The following is a 21486-nucleotide window of genomic DNA, read 5'->3' as shown; positions in this document are numbered from 1 at the left end:
TAAATTAGGAGTTGTCTCAAATGGGGTACACTTTGGGACAAGACAAGTTGCAAACAATAGGGCCAAGAGATGGAACAATAATAATTATAATCAGACCAGGTGTGGTTATTCTAAAATGGGGTGTGAAAATGATAGAAGTAGGAGAAAGGAAAGAATTTGTGGTATGGAGGCCATTTTAAATGATGAAAATGTATTGGGGAGCTGGTGCATGGAGCATGGAAAAAGGAGAGCTTTTAAGAGGAAGAATGTTCGGGGTTTAAAGGCCCAAATGGAAGAAATCAATGCTGAGAATGTTTTTTGTAAAGAGTTTGGGGATGTGAATTCTGAGAAAGATAGTATTGGTTTGGTGGGCATTATTAACAGGTCATGGACTAAGGCACTGTCTGAAGGTATAGATGGATGGTGTGATGGCCAAAGTGTGTGTGAAAGTAATAGTAAGAAATTTGTTGAGTCGTGTGTAATGGAAGCAGATACAGTGGATGATGTTAATGTTAATTCTGAGAGGGCCAAGGTGCCTGAAACTAATGGTTTTGTAGATGATGGTAATGATTTTGGGGCCATAGTGCCTATTGTTAATGTAGTGATAAATGAATATGTACCAGAGAGTGTGTCTGGTGAAATTTATGAGGTTAGCTGTGAGCAGCCAGAAGGGGCTGGTTTTGAGATGTCTGGTGAAAGTGTTTGTAATGTGCAGGATGGTAATGCAAGTGATGTTTTGGTGGGGAAAGCTGTATCTGAATCCATGAAACATGATGAAACAAATTGTGCTAGTGTTTACATGCATGGGGTTAAACAGCAAACTAAGAATGATGAGCAGTGGAGAACTAAGGGGGGAATCTGAATTGAACTTAAATGATTGGGTAGCAAGGGCAAAATGGTTGCAAAAATATACTCCAGAAAATTGGACAGTAGGGAAATATGATTATGTGAACAGTTTAAAGCAGTTAAATGTTGAGGATGAGGCATATTATGATGTACTCAAGAAAATATTTGATGGGGATAAGGAGTTTGATGGTTTAAGGGGGGGATTTTGTAAATGAAATGAGAATGTGCTGTGGAGAGTAACTGCAGGGTTACAGATTGTGGAAGATTAGTGTGTGACGAGGGAGATGAAGTTGAAAAGGTGAATAATTATGTTGTGTATGAGGATGAGCAGTATGAGGGTATGGAAGAGGCTGAATGGAATACTGGTTGGATGGGGAAGAGTGTATGTGATTTTGATGCAAACGTTTGGGTGGATTTTTCTAAGTATATACAGAAGTTGGAACCAAAGGTATGGGAGAAGTTTAGTTTTGCCAGAAAATTAGAATGGTTAGGGTTAGAAAATAAAGAACACAAAGATGCTTGTGAAGTAATATTTGAAGGGGATAATGAAATAGAATCATTCAATGGGGGGCAAGTATGCACTATGGAAAAGTACTGTGCTAATGAAGTGGAGGAGGATCTTTTAGCAAAATTAGAGCTCAAGCAGAAACATTTTAGGAAGGTGCAACCAATAGTTAAAGTCAGTGACGAAGCCTTGGTGGACACAGGTAGTACAGTCAGTGTGATAGCATAGGGTTTCTACAATTATATTAGGAATGACAAAATGGTAGAATTCCCGGACACAGGGGTTAGAATAAAAAATGCTACTGGTAATTATAGCAAGCCAGTGAGAAAGGAGGCTGTGTTCGATGTAAACATTGGTGGAAAGTTGTTTAGTCACCCATTCCTGGTGATTCAAAATTTAGGTATAAATATGGTTCTGGGTACAGATTTTTTAAATAAATGTGGGGCAAATATTAACTATGGGGGACAGGTATTGGAATTGAATGTTGGGGGATGTGTAAAGGAGACAAAATTTGTAAATGCAACAGGTGATGATTTAGTGGTAAGCTTGCACATGGTCCAGTGTTTGTTGGATGAAGTAGGGATTGAGGAGGAGATAAAAAGGAAGGTCTATGAAACAAAGGGTATTGGTGACAGTGAGAGGGAAGAACTGTATGTTTTACTGGTAGAGAATAAAGGTGTGTTCTCAGAGAGACCTGGGAAAGTGGTAAATTTTGAATATATACTCAGGGTGAAGCCTCATGAGCCTAATAAGAATTTTTGGAGAAGTAAACATTGTGTGTGGTGGTATCTGAATGACTGTTGGGCTTATATGTATAATCTGCTTGCACTGGGTTCTGTATGTAGATACACCAAACTTCCTTTGGTGCGTGGGGGTCAAGTTTGTGGACTGAATATTAGGGTAAGCAACACAGCATGGAGATTGTAAAATTAAAGTTAGTTCATTTTGCTGTTTGTAATCTCAGTCTGGGTTAGATGATATGAATAGAGGATATTTTAACAAAATGTATAGGTGAATTTTAATAGAGATTTTTAAAAGTAGATTAAGTCATTTTTTTTAGGAAACATTGCCAAACCCTGGAATTTAATTCGTGGTCTGCAATAATCAAGTAAAGTTTATCTTTTAGTTTCTGCTGTCAAGCCATGACAACAGTCAGATATTATTTAAAGTCTGTACGATTCCTGCCACATTATCAGTATCATTTTGATTAGGGAGGCTTTGTTGCCAAGCAGTACTGCCTCAATGACGTGGGCATTTCTAATCTAGTATTGAATAGATTGTTGTGCACAACTATCCAGCTGTTGCTCTATCCTGTTTCTTAGTGATGGTTTGCCCTGAAATTCTGTCTTAGCTGTGTCAGCTCTGGATTGCATGAGGATGGGTCTAGGCTGGACCACTCTATGGTAAATGGGGAAAACTTTCGTGTATATGAGATTTTCATTGGGGATGTTGTGTGATCCCTGGTAGTGCTCCAGAAACTGGCTAGTGGGAGGACAGGAAATAGCGCCAGAGTAGGAAGCTGTGACACTGCATCTAGTCTGGGGGCATCCCTGGAAGACATTTTAGGCAGTGAGAAGTGATAGTGCTAGTGAAACAAATTGATAAATGATACTTGTTCCAAAGTGAATAGATTGATTGGAAACAACGTGTTGTGCATAATATGCTGCCCAAAATAAGTAAGTTAAAAAAATTGATAAAAGTTATTGTGATTTTGTTAAATTTGTTTGTGTTTGTTTTGCTTTGCCAGATCTGTTGTACCACACACACACACACACACACACACACACACACACACAGACACAGAAGACACAAATTTAGAATCATGGTTAAGGAAAAATATATTTTTTGGATTGGGGTTATTTACAGATATGTTACAAATTTCTTTTGGTTGGGCACAAAATACGTAGGGAATTTTACTTAGTTTAGGGTGATGCCACCGCCAGCTAGATTTTCAAGTAAACTGTTAACATTGTAGGACTAATTTAACATGAGTGGTCAGTCACTCTTTTTGCGTTTTTTTCTGTCGGTGCTACTTGCTTCTGCATTTACTGTGTGCGTGCACTAGCAAGTGAAGGTATTGTGATGGTACAAACCCATGTTACTAGATGAATATTTCTAGTATGCAAGGATTGCTTTGTGGAGAGTGAGTGCGCTACATGGTGCGCGATTCGCGGAAATGCGTGGCGCGCTTCCGTGAGATTTGCGACGGTTGGTGGGACGGTCTCCGCCGCCGGGCGGCCACGTGGCCCGCAACTTGGGGCATTGTTTGTTTTTTTGCGCATTACGCGAAAACTGTGCAACTTACGGTGAAGAGCGATGCGGCAGTGGATTGTGGTCAGCAGTATGCACCTTCTGAAAGCTCGATCTTTATTTCAAGTCACGAGACACAAAGGTTATACTAACCTCAAAATCGGTTAATATCACGAATACTGAAAGATTAATAAAAATAACAACTTACAGGGATGAGCGAGCACTCATTAAAAACGTTTCGTCATAGCAGATCGAGTGCTGTAGTCATATTTTAAGATTCATAAATAATTAAGCCTGTAAAGAGCAATAAACAAAGTTTGAGGGAAAATTGTTTATAAAATTCAATAGAAAATTCGTGACGCAAAGAATGGCATTATATAATATTTTGGGTGGCATCACATGTATTTTAAACTTGTTAAGTTATACTGTACACTTAACTTGCAATAGTTTTCATTGTTTGCAAATTATTATGAAGATTTTGAGCTGTGCAATGTGTAGATTGCTATAGGTTACGTCAAAAAATGGTGCTATATGCAGTTCTGTTTTAAAACTTTGCAGCACAGATGTCAACAAATAAATTTGCGCTAAGTGGTGAAATTGTGCAAAAACTAAAACTTGATATACGGGTGATAGGATAATCCTAGAAATTAATGTAACGTAGTAAATAAGATGTACTTTTTAGTGCGGTTCCGATGGTGTACTTATTTCTGTCGAGGGATGTATGTATCAAAATTTGTAACCTTAACTGGCGAGATTGGTACTTGCGTAACCTGGGGGGGGAGGGGGGGGAGTTGAAGTCCGAGCCTATATAAGTGAGTGGCCATCTTGGCCAGTGGTCGGTCGTTGGTCAGTCATTTTGGAGGGTGGGTGGCCCATGTGGTCGTTTGAGAATTTTTTTTTCGCGCAGATTTATTTCGACAAAGAGTATTGTTTAATGGTGCAAGTGTGCAAGCATATATTTGGTGAACTGGAAATGCTACGATTATTTGTGTGAGTATGAATTATGAGGTATACATTGGCATAAGTGAACATGTGGCGATCTGTGATTTCGCGCCGAAACTGCTAGAACAAAGAGGACAGTGGGACTTGTGGTTCTGTTCGAACTGAGTAATTTTCGTTTATAGCAGCCTACATTTCTGCTATTGGGGGCTCGGAGTCAAATTATTATTAAAGTAAAACTGTAAACCGTCTCACCATTGCTAATTTCATTGTGTGAAAGAAAAGGACAATGCCAATAAATAGTAATTGAACTGTGTCGTGAAAACTGATTTTGCTATAATAATTGCCTAATTTTTGTTCCCTAGCATAAACTGTACTCATGGATATTAATTCAAAACTATAACTAATGTGCGAGTGTGGAACAGTGTACTAATGCACCAAGTATGGAAATCGTCCACTGAGACGTGAGAGCCAAAATTGGCAATAACATTTTTTTTAACATTTGTATATGCACATTCGAGTGAACTATTCAACCACACTTCTTTATTTACCACCCCATCGCAATATGAACCCAACATGGCCCCATACAATTTTCATCTGTTTCCAAAACTTACATAACAGCTTGGAGGACTTCACTTTCATAGTGATGAAGTGGTGCCAGCAGAGGTGAGGCTGTGGCTGTGTCAAGAAAGTCAGACATTCTACAGTGGCGGTATGAACAAACTGGCCTGTTTCTGGGAGAAATGTGTTCGTTGCCAGGGTAACTATGTTGAGAAATAAGTATGTGGTCATGAAGAATAAAGATGTAGAATGTTAATAACATTTGTCTTATGTGAAAAATCTAGAAGAGTTCTCCCATAAAAAACTCGGAGGCATTACTTTTCAGCACAGCCTTGTCGTTCCTACCCTATTATTTCATAAAAACACCTTATAATATTGGTTGGCATCTAAATTAAATGTAACAAACTGTCGCAATGTACTAGCAGCAAAGGCTGGTTGTACTGTCAACAACTCACAGATGGGGGTATTCATCTTTATGGGCCCCAATTTCTCTTATCTTGTCTTTGTGGCTCTTACGTGAAATGTATGTTGACAGCAGTAGAATCATTCTGCACCAAGTGAGGTGCTGGACAGGACAATGGTTCAAACCCGCATCTGGCCATCCTGATTTGTTAGAATAATTACTGCACACACAGAGGCATTCAAACAATCATTCTTCTTGTGCCCCATACATGAATGGAACAGGAAGAAACCCTAATAACTGGTACAATGGGATGTACCCTCTGCTATGCACCTCACGGTGGTTTTCAGAGTATAAGTGTAGATGTAGGTTTAGGTTCTCCGTGATTTCCCTAAATCACTTCAGGCAAATGCTGGGATGGTTCCTTTGAATGGCCACAGCCGACTTCCTTCCCCACCCTGCCGTAATCTGGTGTGATGGATAACCTCGCTGTTTGGTCCCCTCCTCCAGATCAACCAGTCAGTCATTCTGCTGTCAGCCACTGCTACTGGATCCCTAAATTTTGTCAACAGTTTTATGTGAAAACAATGTTGTCTTCCCTTCTGGGACTGCCATTTCAGTTCACACAGTATCTCCTTAACACACACATGTTGATCAAACCTACTACTAGCAAATTTAACAGCATGCCATTTAATTGCTTCAATGTCTTTAATCTGACCTGATGGGGAGCCCAAAAATTGAGCAATACCCAAGAATGGGTTGCACTAGTGTTCTATACATGGTCTGTTTAATAGATGAGCTACACTTTCCTAGACTCTCGAAGTTCACCATTATTCTTCTCTGCTGCTGATCTGACATGCCCGTTCCATTTGTTATGTTATGCGTAGATGTTTAAACAATGTGACTGTGTCAACCAACACACCAAAAATGCTGTATTTGAACATTACCTAGTGGTTTTTCCTACTCATCTGCATTAATTTACTTTTTTCTATATTTAGAACAAGCTGCCATTCACCAAACCAAACAGAAATTTAAGTCATCCTGTATCGTCCCGCAGTTACGACGATGATGACACTGTCCTATACATTACAGTGTCATCAGCAAGCAGTTGAAGATTGCTGCTCACCTTTTCCATCAGGTCATTTATGTATGTAGATAGCAAGAGCCATTGTTCCGCATGCTCAGACCTTTGTTAATGATGTGCAGTGGGCCACTGTATCAAACACTTTCCAGAAATCTAGGAGTATGGAATCTAGCTGTTGTTCTTCATCCATGGTTTTCAGGACATTGTAAGAGGAAAGGTCAAGCTGAGATTCGTATGGTTGATGCTTTTTAAATCCATGCTTATCTGTGGACGGAAGTTTTTCTGTCTTGAGGAAATTTATTATATTCAAGCGTAGAATATGCTTAGGAATTATGCAGCAAACTGAGGTGAAGTTTTTTTATTTTTATTTTTTTATTTTGTGGGTCTGTTCTTTTATCCTTACTGTATACAAGAGTCACATGCGCTCTTTTCCAGTCACTTGTTCTTTGTGTTGGATGAGAGATCTATGATAAATGCAAGCTAAGCAAGGGCACCAATGCCAAAGAGTACTCTGTGAAACTGAATATGTGGTGAAGTGCTAGTTCTGAGCTGTATGCAGGGTGGAGTTTGGTGCAATAATACTAAACATATGGAAATACAAATGTATTATCAACAGAAAATACATGTAAAGTTCAATGAACCCAGAAATGATGCTCGAAGTTGTTCCCATGCTGTTCTAGGCAAACATTGCACCTTCTCAACACGTATTTACAAATATTGCCTCAAATATTCTTGGACTGTAGGCTTTCAAATTGTGACTGGTTTTGTTCGTTCAAATGCTTAACATGTCAAATTTTGATGGAATAAATATAATTTTTTAGTATACCCAGACTGAAAAATTCATGAGGTGATATCTGGGGGTCATGGAGGCCATTCAGTAGTACCTCTTCTGCCAATCCATTCATTACAGTTTTTATTTAGAGTGTCTCCAACAATAACTCCATAATGTGGGGGTGCTCCATTGTGTTGCTCTATCAGCTTTTCCTTAACTGGCTGCAGATGGTCAAAAAGTGGACTGTTTTCCATTTCTAAGAACTCTTCTTCAAGCGTATTTAGCTAACGCACAGATTTGACATTACCTTTGAAAAGTAGGATTCAATTAGCCTATCACTAAAAATCCCCGTCCATACACTCACACCAGGTGAGGTTAATTCTGTCTCCATCACCATATGGGATTCATAGAATCACAGTAGACACAAGTGTGTGTGTGTGTGTGTGTGTGTGTGTGTGTGTGTGTGTGTGTGTGTGTTCACTCTGCCATTCTCTGTAACTGTCCCTTTGTCACTCCAAAGAATGTTTTTGCAAACCATGGGATCGGCTTCTTGTCGGATTGAGTACAACATGCAGGATGTTTTATGCCTGTTTCAGTTAGGCCTTGCGGTAAAGCAGGTCTGTATGGTCTCAGTTTCAGCTTTTCAGAATAATTTGTAGGCTTGTAATCCTTGGATGCTTTTATTTGAGATTTAGTCGGCAATTGCTCAAAACTCAGCCAGACAACATTAAGATTCTCTTTTGTAGTAACAAACGTTGGTCTACCTGACCGAGGAAGCCCCGCAACTGACCGTTTCTTCAGATGTTGAATTTAATTTGCCAATGCCTTGTCAAGATGGAGGGTGGATGTTTGGAAAGTATTCCATCACAAACATCACCATAATTATGGTCATGTTTCAAAACAAATACATGCTTTTCTGTAGTTAACTTCCTATTTCATTGTTTCTCAGATAACTACAAACAACATAAGCTCAAACTGCAGGTGCCAGATGACTTACGGATATTACACATTAGTCAAGTTCACAACTGACTACCACCTACAGTAAGCAAAACAGTCTAAGGATTGCTAGCTACAACTGACTTATGGTGCACACTATAGTTTTGTTCCTCAGATGTGACAGTGTAGATTGTACGTGAATCTTTGCCATAGAAGTTGAGTACATGTTAAACTAATAGGAAAATGAATGGCAAATCTTCAGTGGAGCGTCATTACACAATATTATATGATATGTCACCGCAGCATTAATGTAGTTGAGTGCAAATCAGGTATTCAAGATGTTCTTTGTGCGTGCAATGCAGATGTGCAAATGTCACATCTGTGATACCGTACTTGTTCACATATTCTAGCCTGACCTTAGATGATGTCACTTGCTGCATTTTTCAAGTTACTATGTATTAAGGTACAGTTCACTATATGTAAAGCTTTACGTGTGCAGCCACAAAACTTTGGAGGGTTTAAGTGTGACAATTGGGTGGCCTATGCACCAGTACATCTTCATCCAATCTCTGTGAACATCGTTGTTGAAGTGTTGGCATATGTCATTTAAATGGGGCAGGACACCAATAACATATACCCAGACGTTGTGCATAATGCAGCACACATTCTTATGGACCAGTTGTCTGAAGCCTTGTAGCAGGATTCTTCTCAGTGCCTTGTAGAACCTGTTGTTGCAGTCTCATTGCACTAATTTGACATGACTCTTTCATTGGATGATCTCATCTTTCACAAACGCAAAAAAATGGTAGCAGAAGTCATAAATTTGGATTGGATTGTCCTTCAGGGGTTTAACATCCTATCTGCATCGAGGTCATTAGTGGTACTGTCACTTGTGTGACGTGTTGTAAATCTGTTTCTCCCACCCAGTTTCTTTCACTGGATTAACTAAGTAATATTTCAACTTTTTGTAGATAAGGTAACAATCTTGGCTCTAAGTTCAGTTATAATCCACAACTAGTAGCATCTGTATAAAAGGTATTCTTGTGAGATGAGAAGAATATTTCAGAGGTAAATGTATTATGGAAAGCTCTTCTGCGACTGTGGAGGGAAGCTTTGAATAGCCCTTTCAAGTGACCATGGGTTTTGTGAGGTCATATTTGGTAAGGTCATGTAATGATACAGAAGGAGAGGTTTTGGTATATGATACCAGTGTTAACTCACAGATGAAATTTGGTAATAGTGAGATGCAAAGATATAATTTCATGTCTCAGTGGAGTCAGTCAAAACATTTGCTTTTGCTATACTAATTCTCAGTGTGATACAGTTGATAACAATCTTGTAAGTATATTGTTAAGGGCTACAATAATACAATTGTTAACAGTGATTTGGTACTGATAGATCAAGTGTTCCCTGGCTGTATATTGGTGCGGTAGAAGCAGCCACGGTCTGCAACGAAGTTGCTCTTGTGATGCATGTGTTCAGTGCTATAATAGAATGAGGAATGTAGTTAATGGAAGCCAGAAACAGTTTTATGGGGAGTGGGGACCCACTCTCAATAATCAGAATTTTGATGATAACACTGGCATTCACAAGTATTGATACTGCCAGTTGCAGTGTGCCAGTCAATATCATTATACAGAAGGAAACAAATAAAGTGACAGCAGAGTGGTCAGGTGCATGAGAGATAAAACCTTGCCTGAAGAATTAAGAACTGCTGGGGCTTCCAGTGTAAGTATAGAATGGATCGTGTGATTTCAGAAGCATTATCTACAGCAGTGTTGAAGTGAAGTAAATATTGTTTGTGGCATCCTACATAATGATGGAGCAGCCATCTAACATTTCCTTTCAGAAGGACAATATTTGAAAGTTTGCCTTGATCAAAAGATAATGCTGGAAATGATTCCTTAGTAAATCCGGAAGTTTGAAGTTAGGAAAACTAATCTAACCTCATTTTTTTCTTTGGATTAAGAATAAGCAATATCAAGGACCCAGTTTATGTTGAAAGCGTGCTATTGCAGATGGTGCTAACTATCCATACTATCAGCTTACTCCGGAAGAATCATTGAAACTTTGTGTTCAGTGTAAATTGTGCAACGCTTTTGTGGCTTCTTATGGCAGGCACATAATGTCACCAAAGAATAGTGTCTAATTTGACACATCTTTCTTCATGTCTCTGTATGTCCATCTTTTCAGAGATGGTTGTGGGACTTGGCTGTTCAGTACAGAATGTCAAATCAAATACCTTTTAACTGTCTGTGATTTCCAGATTGTTATTTTATTTGGCTACAAGTTTCGGCAATTTACTATGCCATCTACAGGCCCCCTGACTGATGCGTAGGAAGATTCTAACCTCGGTTCTGGTCAAAATAGGAGCCCTAGAGTATTTGTCAGCAGATGATGGCTGAAGGGATCGCTGTATCAAGCAGAAATCCACAGATACCAGTCTGGCCCCTATTTTGACACGAACTGAGGTTGGAATCTTCCTACACATTGGTCGGGGGTCTGAAGATGGCATAGTAAATCGCCAAAACTGGTAGCCAAATAAAATAACGGTTTGGAAATTAGACGGCTGAAAACTGTTTTATTTGACATTCTGCATCTTTCTTCGTGGTACCATACTATGATAGGAAGCATTTTGTTACTCTATTTGCACTCTTACAATTGCAAAATGTCTCTAGTGAGTTTTTTTTGTGTTCGACTAAAACACCATTGTCTAGTAGTAGTTGTTGTTGCCAAATATTGGAATTAAGTATTATCTCAGTAGCAATGATTGTATAATTATAACATAATTTTCCAAAAATTCTAATAGTTTTACTCAATTTTTATTGAAATGTGTTCTTTCCTATGTCTTATGATTATCCTCTTTTCCAGATAATGTGAAAAATACATGCTAATATTACGGTCACAATGCTGACATTGTACTATATGGTCACGTCCATAATTCACGGATGGCGCTTGAGACTGTTGGCAGCTAGAATAAGAAGACTTATAACATTAAATAGCAGCCTTGTTCTCTATAAGGAAATGAAAGTTGTAGCATTTCTTGGAAACAGTTAGTACAACATCAGATATTTGGATCTTGAAACTTGTCATCCTTCAGTTGTCTAATTGGGCTGCTTTTTACAGGTGGCCTGACATCGGAGATGCGTGGAATTAGTTCAAAATGTTGTTTCAATAAATATCAAGCACGTCTCGGTGAACTAATCTGGTGTATTGGTAACAAACGTGCCATAACAGTCTTCCCAAAAGTAAGTTGTTAGTTTTTGATGTCCTTACTGTCTGTATTTTAAATCAATATTTGCTACATATTCAAGGAAATATTTTTTTGAGTATTAAAATCCAGAATTGTGAAGCTACATTATCATGGCATTTAAATATTAAAATTGATATCAGTATACTTAGTGTGGTTAGAAGTTAAAAGTCTTGCGAAAAATTCAATGTAATGCCATCTGTCAACATCACATAAAGACATCTTATTTTTGTCACTGGATAGAAAGTGACATCGAATTCCCACTTACATAACAATGATTTTGGTAGTGACCACACAAACTGCTGTTAGGAAGGAAAATAGGTGATATTGGTATTCATGTACACATTGAGTAACCCTGTCAAAATACACTAGTCTTTTTCAGCAGTGTCAGCAGTATAGCTTGTGATGAAGTGACCTGTCGTTGAAAATTATTAGCCAGTACTACCAAACCCTGTTGGTGCCTTTGTGGAGCCAGTGTTTAGGCATATCGCCTTAGCACTGTATACTTGGCGATGGAAGTCGGAGCAGTACATAGAAGTGCAGTAACTAAAACTTACTGGTGCTTTCAGTTCTGTATCTGCCAACAGGATGCTTGTTATATATGGAATCCTTCCACTTCATTTGCAGATCTGGCAAGGGGTCGCTCTGGTGGGTGCAATAAAAGGAAACATAGTCCTAAATATCTTGAACATCAGCAGTGGCTACCTGAGAAATGACAGAGAAGGTGGTGTGCTCTCTAAACAGTTCACCACACACATGAACTTTTCATTCCCCTAAAGGAGAGGATGGCTGTATGGTTTCTCTACTCATCTTACTGGCTAATCCAGTTCCCTGCAAGACGTGCACCCAACTCGAGGTCCCTAATCAAAATTGAAACGAACTCCACTGTATCCTACAGTCATGAAGTTGAAGGCACTCGAGCATATGTTGTACAGGGATGTCTAACCTACAGGGTGATGTGAGAGAATTGTCTTCCCTTGTTAAGAGATACAGGCACACTTGAGAGGTGCTATTTATAGGTGTACACCTATTGATGAACAAATATTGTCACTAGGAATGCACGAAAATGCTCTATCGTGAATAATTGTCTGACAAACCACCAGCTTAGGTGAGGATGAGGGCACTCTCTGTTAAGATCAAGAGGGAGCTGAGATGATAGTGTGGCTAGTAATGATATTATGACAAAGTAATAACATTTAACAGCACTATATTGTAATGATATACTTTTAATAAAACCCCCCTCACACCCCCACCCTCCCCCCGTGAACTACAGACGTTCCCATTGGTGGGGAGGCTTTCGTGCCTTAACATTACAGATTGCTGTACCAAAGATGCAACCACGCTGCCCTCCAATACAAAATTGGTGATCCCTTGATGCCTCAGAACATGTCCTACCACCTGATCCCTTCTTCTAGTCAAGTTGTGCCACAAACTTCTCTTCTCCCCAGTCCTATTCAACACCTCCTCATTAGTTATGTGATCTACCCATCTAATCTTCAGCATTCTTCTGCAGCACCACATTTCAAAAGCTTCTATTCTCTTCTTGTCCAAACTATTTATCGTCCATGTTTCACTCCCATACATGGCTACACTCCATACAAATACTTTCAGAAACGACTTCCTGATACTTAAATCTATACTCGATGTTAGCAAATTTCTCTTCTTCAGAAATGCTTTCCTTGCTATTGCCAGTCTACATTTTATATCCTCGCTACTTCGACCATCATCAGTTATTTTGCTCCCCAAATAGCAAAATTCCTTTACTACTTTAAGTGCCCCATTTCCTAATCTAATTCCCTCAGCATCACCCGAGTTCATTCGACTACTTTCCATTATCCTCGTTTCGCTTTTGTTAATGTTCATCTTATATCCTCCCATCAAGACACTATCCATTCTGTTCAACTGCTCTTCCAAATCCTTTGCTGTCTCTTACAGAATTACAATATCATCAGCGAACCTCAAAGTTTCTATTTCTTCTCCATGAATTTTATTACCTACTCCAAATTTTTCTTTTGTTTCCTTCACTGCTTGCTCAATATACAGATTGAATAACATCGGGGAGAGGCTACAACCCTGTCTCACTCCCTTCCCAATCACTGCTTCCCTTTCACGTCCCTCCACTCTTATAACTGCCATCTGGTTTCTGTACAAATTGTAAATAGCCTTTCGCTCCCTGTATTTTACCCCTCCCACCTTCAGAATTTGAAAGAGAGTATTCCAGTCAACATTGTCAGAAGCTTTCTCTAAGTCTACAGATGCTATAACGTAGGTTTGCCTTTCCTTAATCTAGCTTATAAGATAAGTCATAAGGTCAGTATTGCCTCACGTGTTCCAGTATTTCTATGGAATCCAAACTGATCTTCCCCGAGGTTGGCTTCTACTAGTTTTTCCATTCATCTGTAAAGAATTCACGTTAGTGCTTTGCAGCCGTGACTTATTAAACTGATAGTTTGGTAATTTTCACATCTGTCAACATCTGCTTTCTTTGGGATTGGAATTATTATATTCTGCTTGAAGTCTGAGGTTATTTCGCCTGTCTCGTACATCTTGCTCACCAGATGGTAGAGTTTTGTCAGGACTGGCTCTCCCAAGGCTGTCAGTAGTTCTAATGGAATGTTGGCTACTCCCGGGGCCTTGTTTCGACTCAGGTCTTTCAGTGCTCTGTCAAACTCTTCATGCAGTATCATATCTCCCATTTCATCTTCATCTACATCCTCTTCCACTTCCATAATATTGTCCTCAAGTACATCGCCGTTGTATAGACCCTCTATATCCTCCTTCCACCTTTCTGCTTTCCCTTCTTTGCTTAGAACTGGATTTCCATCTGCGCTCTTGATTTTCATGCAAGTGGTTCTCTTTTCTCCGAAGGTCTCTTTAATTTTTCTGTAGGCAGTATCTATCTTACCCCTAGCGAGATAAGCCTCTACATCCTTACATTTGTCCTCTAGCCATCCCTGCTTAGCCATTTTGCACTTCCTGGCGATCTCATTTTTGAGGAGTTTGTATTCTTTTTTGCCAGCTTCATTTACTGCATTTTTATATTTTCTCCTTTCATCAATTAAATTCAATATTTCTTCTGTTACCCAAGGATTTCTACTAGCCCTCGTCTTTTTACCTACTTGATCCTCTGCTACCTTCACTATTTCATCTCTCAAAGCTAACCATTCTTCTTCTACCGTATTTCTTTCCCCCATTCCTGTCAATTGTTCCATTATGCTCTCCCTGCAACTCTGTAGAGCCTCTGGTTTAGTCAGTTTATCCAGGTCCCATCTCCTTAAATTCCCACCTTTTTGCAGTTTCTTCAGTTTTAATCTACAGTTCATAACCAATAGATTGTGGTCAGTGTCCACATCTGTCCCTGGAAATGTCTTACAATTTAAAACCTGTTTCCTAAATCTCTGTCTTACCATTATATAATCAATTTGAAACCTATCAGTATCTCCAGGCTTCTTCCATGTATACAACCTTCTTTTATGATTCTTGAACCAAGTGTTAGCTATGATTAAGTTATGCTCAGTGCAAAATTCTACCACCACATAGGATACGCTATTGTTTGAAGAGTAGAGATTCGAATTGCCTGTACTGATGGATGCAGTGCAGCTGAAACAGAAGGGCCAGCAGATAATGAACGCTCGAGTCGTGGTATCCTCTGAAATATCATTCAAAGGAACTGCCTCTACCCACTGTGTCTCATGCTCAGTGACTGACAAAATGTAATTGTGGCCGTTAGTATGGGGTAGGGGGCCAACAAGGTCGATACGAACATGTTCGAAGCGCCCCTTCGGTCTTTTAAAGTGTCCCAGATGGGGACGTGCATGTCAACGAACTTTGGCACGTTGGCAAGGTACGCACGCTCGTGTCCTCTCACGACAGTCTTTCTCGATGTGTCGCCAAACGAAACGTTCAGTTACTAGTCATTCTGTCTCTCTGATGAACTAGACCGTGCAGCAAAGAGAAAGTGGCCTGACAAAGGAAAGGGGTACAAGTGGTCACGGTACGTTAGTCGAAGTATCATAAAGAATCAGTTGTGTGACACCAGGGAAAGGATGTGGTCAAATGTGGAGAGAGGTGGAGTCGTTAGTAGCTAGCGACTGTACCTCCAGATCAGTAGTTTGTGGCCGAGCGTTCTAGGCGCTAAAGTCTGGAACCGCGCGACCGCTACGGTCGCAGGTTCGAATCCTGCCTAGGGCGTGGATGTGTGTGATGTCCTTAGGTTAGTTAGGTTTAAGTAGTTCTAAGTTCTAGGGCACTGATGACCTCAGAAGTTAAGTCCCATAGTGCTCAGAGCCATTTGAACGAGTAGTTTGTACTCGCGCGAGCTCTGTGGGATCAGACAGGCTCGTAGTAGTATTAATGCATGAGATGTAGCCTGCTATGACATTATCCGTGCCTCTGATAAAACACGTGTTTGTTGTATATTGGCGGATGAAATCCGTATGCCTGAAGCGACGTGGAGGGAGATCACTAGCAGAGTTACGCAGTGCATCAACCAGGGGACAGTGATCTGTGTAACCGGTGACATCACGTGCCTCAGTATCTTCTCAGAGATAGTGTATGGCCAGTAGCTCCCTGTCAAATGCTGACCATTTACAATGAGAGCCAGACAGTTTTTTTTTTTTAAAAGAAACGTAGTGGTTGAGAGTCTTTGTGAATGTGTTGCTGCAGCAGAGTGCCGATTGCGGTGTTACTAACATCTGTAGTGATTGAGATAGGTGCATCGGTGCTGAAATGGGCTAGTGTGACTGCATTAGCTAGGGCTATTTTTAGATCACTGAAGGCGCAAGTCACGTCCTGGGTCTACGTAACCTTGCGATCGCTCGAGGTAGGTTTGCCTCGGCGAGGCTTCGGTTAGAGGAGACGGCACCAGGGATGTGGTGCCCGAAAAAATTGATTGTGCCTGAGAAACTACGTAGGTCACGAAAAGTGACACGTTCGGACACGAGGTGTATGCCTTCAGAGTTCACTCTGTGGCCCGGGAATGTAACTTATATCTGGTACAGCTGGGATTTGTCTTCATTTGTCTCCGTGCCACTATCTGAGAGCACGCGGAGTACTCGAGAAAAATGTTGCTAGAGTTCATTAGCAGAGGTGGAGAAAATTAAAATGTCATCGAGGTAAACGTAACAAAATGGGAACTGGCGAAATAATGAGTCTACAAAATGCAGCCACATCTGAGATGCATTTTTAAGTCCGTAAGGCATATAGCAATATTGAAACAAGCGAAAGGGGATTCTGGAAAGAGTCCACAGTGTTGTAGAAAATCGATGCCCAGCACTGGCTCATCTATGTTGACCACATTGAATGTACATTTGGAACAAAATTTCGGTTTAAGTTTGAGGCGAAGGTGTGTGAAGCTGTAGATGGTGACCGATGAAATGTTTGCTGTTTGCAATGTCGTGGCGGAAGGCACTGGTGGTGAAGTTGATGACGCTGGAGGTTTGATGCCGGTATCTGTGCCGGTGTTGACCAGGAAGAACGTGTCGTCGATGAGGTCACATATGTACAGTCTGCCCAGTGGTAGTTGTTTATTGTGTGAAGATTGATATTGTTGCAGGCACCCTGTAGAATACCTGTGAGATGATGCGGCTAACTCGTCCCGCAACGGAAGATTGGGTGCAGGGCTGCAGTTCTGAGTCGCATCTCTGTGATGTTACCAACACGGCAGATATACGGGGTGCGGCTGTGGACTGTGTGCGACATCTTTAGTTAAAGTGCTGGAATCGGGTGAGGCCGAAAGGGGGTGTGGGTGAGGAGGCACGGAGGGGGCGGCCGGTTTACGGCAATGGCCACAAGATAGTACCTAGACCGAGGTTGTTGACTAGTGTGGCCTCGCGTGGCCTCGTGTGAAAGTACGTGCTGGGACCTGTGCAGTATTGCCAACTGTTGGCAAAGAGATCTGCGTTGAGGTGAGTCGTTGACGTCTGATGATTTTATGGGTTTCGTCTGCTAGCTGTAGGTGCATCTGTAATGGGCCAGTGGCGTATGATAAAAGTTGCTGCTGGAGAGCTTCCAGTATTTTCACTACCCATAGTGACCACAAAGCGGTGTCATAAAGGAAGGAGGGATCGATCAATGCTCTGATATTTTGCCACAACTGCGATGGTGTGAGCTCATTGAATGATAAATTGTGCTCTGTGTGGTTAATTGCTTCTTGTGGAGTTCTCAACAAGTGCTCGAGAATAATAGATTTTGCATTTTCAAAGCAGTCCCTCATTGGTGCCGTGAGGGTGAGATCAGATGTCAGATCCGTGTGCTCGTGCAGAGCTGCAATCAAAGATACGAACCGCTGTTCATCGGATAAGACTCTGTGGACATTGAGGATGCTGTCCACAAGAGCAAACCGTGTGTTTGGGTTATCCTTGTTAAGCGGAGGCAGTTGCGGTAGACATCCTGAAAGAACAGGCAGGAGCGGAGTGGTGAACACGGGTGATGTTGCGGCAGCCTGCAGAATATCTGGTCACTTGACTTTACACTGTTCTCGATGTTCGTACGTATAACTCAGCACGGCGTTGCAGGGATGAGCGGTGCCATAGAAATGGCTGTGGCCACCGAGAGATTCGGTACGCACAACACGGTACACTGGGGAGGTTTGTTTCCTATTTCTGATGCACTGGGAATGCTCGATCGAGGAGCACCGGACAGGGCGGCAGTGAAAGTCACATTGTTCATTAATAAAATGTCACTGTTCGAGCACCATTGCTGTTGCACTAAACTGACAGCTTGTGGTTTATCGTTGAATTTGACGAGGGTATGTGAAGGAAACGACGTAATCACTGTGTGTGCCAGTGCTGCATTACATTTAAAAGTGTCTGAACTAATGTTGACAATGAAGAGCGAAGTGCAGGACCAAGCATTGTGAGTAATGATCTGGCCACAAAATTCGATGGAAATATTCGAGAAAACCGATGATTCAAAGTTCACAATTTCAAGAAATTTTTGCATCAAATTGTTGCACAGAAGCTAGACTGTTACAAATTTTGTGCAAGATGGACACCAGAAATCTTGACAGAAGGCCACAAAAACCAGCACATGGCTTCATAATTGAAATTTCTGGGTTGTTACAAAGAAAAGGTGGCGATTCCTTACCATCTTGTGCCCAAGGCCCATCTGTTTCAAACAAAGATGACCTGACTCGCAGTGCAGTACTTTGATGACAGTGCGGAACTGCAAGAGGCCGTGACTAACAGGTTAAAGTCTCAGGTGGCAGAATTTTATGATGCTGGAATGTCAAAGTGTGTTTGCCACTATAAATACCTAAATTAGTGTTGAGACTGTGTTGGAAAGTGATATTTAAGTGGCCCTTTCAAATTAATGGAACATCATTTTTCCTATTCCCTATACTTCGTTTTTTTAAAATAACAAAACGTAATAAACTTTCTGGATAAGCCGTTGTATGTGGTACTAGCTAATCGAGAAACTGTGTGATGCAGTGTGCTGTCAAAATTATTTGGGTGTCATGTTTATAGCTAAATACGAGACACTCTGTGGTACTGATGAACTAGGTACTCAGTTTTAGAAGTATCCCAGCCATAGTTGTTGGAGAGTGTAGGTGAAGATCAGATGTAATTCAATGAAATTGACCAAGCTGTGTGGTGCAGTGTTCAAGACACTGTACTAACATCTAGGAAGATGAAAGCTCAATTTCTTGCCCAATTATCCACATTTAGGTTTTCTGTGGTTTTCCTAAATTGCTAAAGGCAAATGCCATGGTATTTCCTGTGAAACAGACAGGGCTGATTTCCTTCCACATCCTTCTCCAGTATGATGACCTAGTTGTGGATAGGCTATTAAACTCTAACCTTCCTTCTCTAATTAATGAATAAAACTAAGCGGTGACTCCATGTTTAACATTTATAATATCACATGAATTAAGGCAAAAATAGAGTATTAAATATAGTAAAGCATCACCAGTCTGAAGATCATTTTGAACACCACAGTGCTTTACTAGGCATGATCCTGTTGGAGGCGGTATGCCATTGCCTTCCTCCAAAACTGACTTAGCTAGTTATAGGGGGACCTACAGTTTAACATGGATTCTGTACTGTGGTGCAGTGTGGCATTTTTCACATCAGCAAACATTGCCAGAGGTGAAGGAAGTGATAAGTGACAGATAAAATTTCCAAGATTGACCAGGGATTGAACCTGAGACGTATGGATTTTTAGTCTGGCATTTTGCCACCGAACCACCGAGCAACGTGTATTAACAGGGTATATTTGACCTGGGACAAGTGAGAGATCTGGGAGAAACCAGAGAATTTTTTCATTTGGGAGAAAACCGGGAAAAACCCGAAAATTTTTTAGAAATCCAGGAATTTTTCATTATTTAAGTTTTCAGTTAAATTTTTGTGATTTTCACTGGTAAGAATTAATACTCTAACAAAAGATATTACTGTATCCTGCTTCTGCAGAATAATACTGCAGCAACAAAAATATGAATGAGAGAAAAAAAAAACGAAAATAAAACTTAAGTCACAAAGAAAATAATCCGTATACAACAATAAAACACAGTGCTCATACAAGCGTCTGACAACAGCAAAGTGTATCAAAGGCTGTAGGAAGACTATGCAATGCTTCATAACAACATATTGCCTCTGATGAGTGTGACGTGACAGCTGTTTACATTAGATTCATTGAGCAGTGGCTGGCGGGCTCTTGTTAATGTGCAATTGAGTCGCATATGAGTAATACCTTCTGCCACTTCTGGCTGCAGGTGTGTGGCTGGGCGCCACTGTCTAATATTGCCCTGGTTTGGAAATATCGGAGATCCGGGGCTGATTCACAGAGCAGTCGGAGTTGTAGTGGGGAGGTGGGTAGTCTCCACGTGACCTGTGTTTACGTTTAGTGATTTTGCTGTTTCCGCTTGTGAGGTAACAGGTGGGTTGCGGCGCCCTGGAAATATTGTGGGTTCAGAATTGGTGGCCACCACTCGGGCTGCGCACCAGGGCCGAGCTCGTTAGCATCCGCGTGGTGCCTCACAATGACCGGAGCATGTGGTCCATTGAGCACGTGGCTGGGAATTCTATGGTAACACTGTGCACCGGGAGGGCCAAAGATGGCAGACTTTGTGAAACCTTAATGGCAGACATTTCACAGTTTGTATAGAAATTAATAGTAGCCAGATTAATCATGATACCTTAAAAAGAAACATGTACATTATTATTATTATTTGCACGATGATTCTGATGGTATAATCAGATTTTCAATATCTTTATTAGTTTAAAGTTTAGTATATGACGGTAAATTATACAAGTAACACCCAGCAACGAATTTCCAAAATATAAACGCTTCGTCCAATTTTGTCGATCGCCATGTCTTTAGAAAGTTATTAGTGTAAACCTAAATTGGTATGAATTACAGGCATGTAACTTGAATAGTACATGAGTTATTGGAGGTCAAAGTGGCCGATTACTATCGTTCGCATCAGGCCATAAGTACCCCACAGTTACACGAAAAAACGGTAGCAGCATGCTTAATAAATATATTTATTCGTCTATGTCTTTGTTTATATCTGATATATACTATTCATGAAGAAATTGGTTAAATATTTACTGTGTTTTAGAAAGCACAGAGACATTAGGCTACTGGCCTACATTTTGTTCTATTCCTTTGATATATGTTTATTTAATTTGTTTATGTATATAAAAATGTGTGTTAGAGCGTTTTTATGGTCCAGCCATAGTAATATTTATTTAATTTCAAGTTATTTAAATGTAACTCTTGTATTTCATATGTGTTTAAATATGTTTGTGACTGTACGTTGGCATGAAGACATGGAGGGAGCGCTCTAGCCAATCATAGTGCTCGTTAATGGTGAGACTGTGTGGAAGCGGAGGACACGAGGGAGTTTGGAGCAGTGCAGCATGAGGGACAGTTGTACAGGACACGGAAAGTGCTGGGGAGTACGGCACTGGACAAGGGAGGTGCTGGACGTGACAGTGCGACGAACACACAGTCTCGAGAGGGA

At 40.6% G+C, this 21486-nt stretch overlaps 1 protein-coding gene across 3 annotated transcripts in view; it reads left to right on the top strand.

Moving 5' to 3' along the window:
* LOC126469657 (biotin--protein ligase) overlaps positions 1–21486 on the top strand; it is a 359191-nt gene that overhangs the window by 22006 nt on the left and 315699 nt on the right. For all 3 annotated transcript variants that reach the window (XM_050096793.1, XM_050096791.1, XM_050096792.1), the window contains exons 2-3: positions 11144–11324; positions 11399–11520. In XM_050096793.1, coding sequence (XP_049952750.1) covers positions 11180–11324; positions 11399–11520 — 267 coding nt within the window. In that variant the 5' untranslated portion in view covers positions 11144–11179. The remainder of the gene's footprint in view (positions 1–11143; positions 11325–11398; positions 11521–21486) is intronic.

Source organism: Schistocerca serialis, chromosome 3 (assembly GCF_023864345.2).
Source record: "Schistocerca serialis cubense isolate TAMUIC-IGC-003099 chromosome 3, iqSchSeri2.2, whole genome shotgun sequence".
NCBI classification, from domain to species: domain Eukaryota; kingdom Metazoa; phylum Arthropoda; class Insecta; order Orthoptera; family Acrididae; genus Schistocerca; species Schistocerca serialis.
This window is presented reverse-complemented; position numbering and strand designations above follow the sequence as displayed.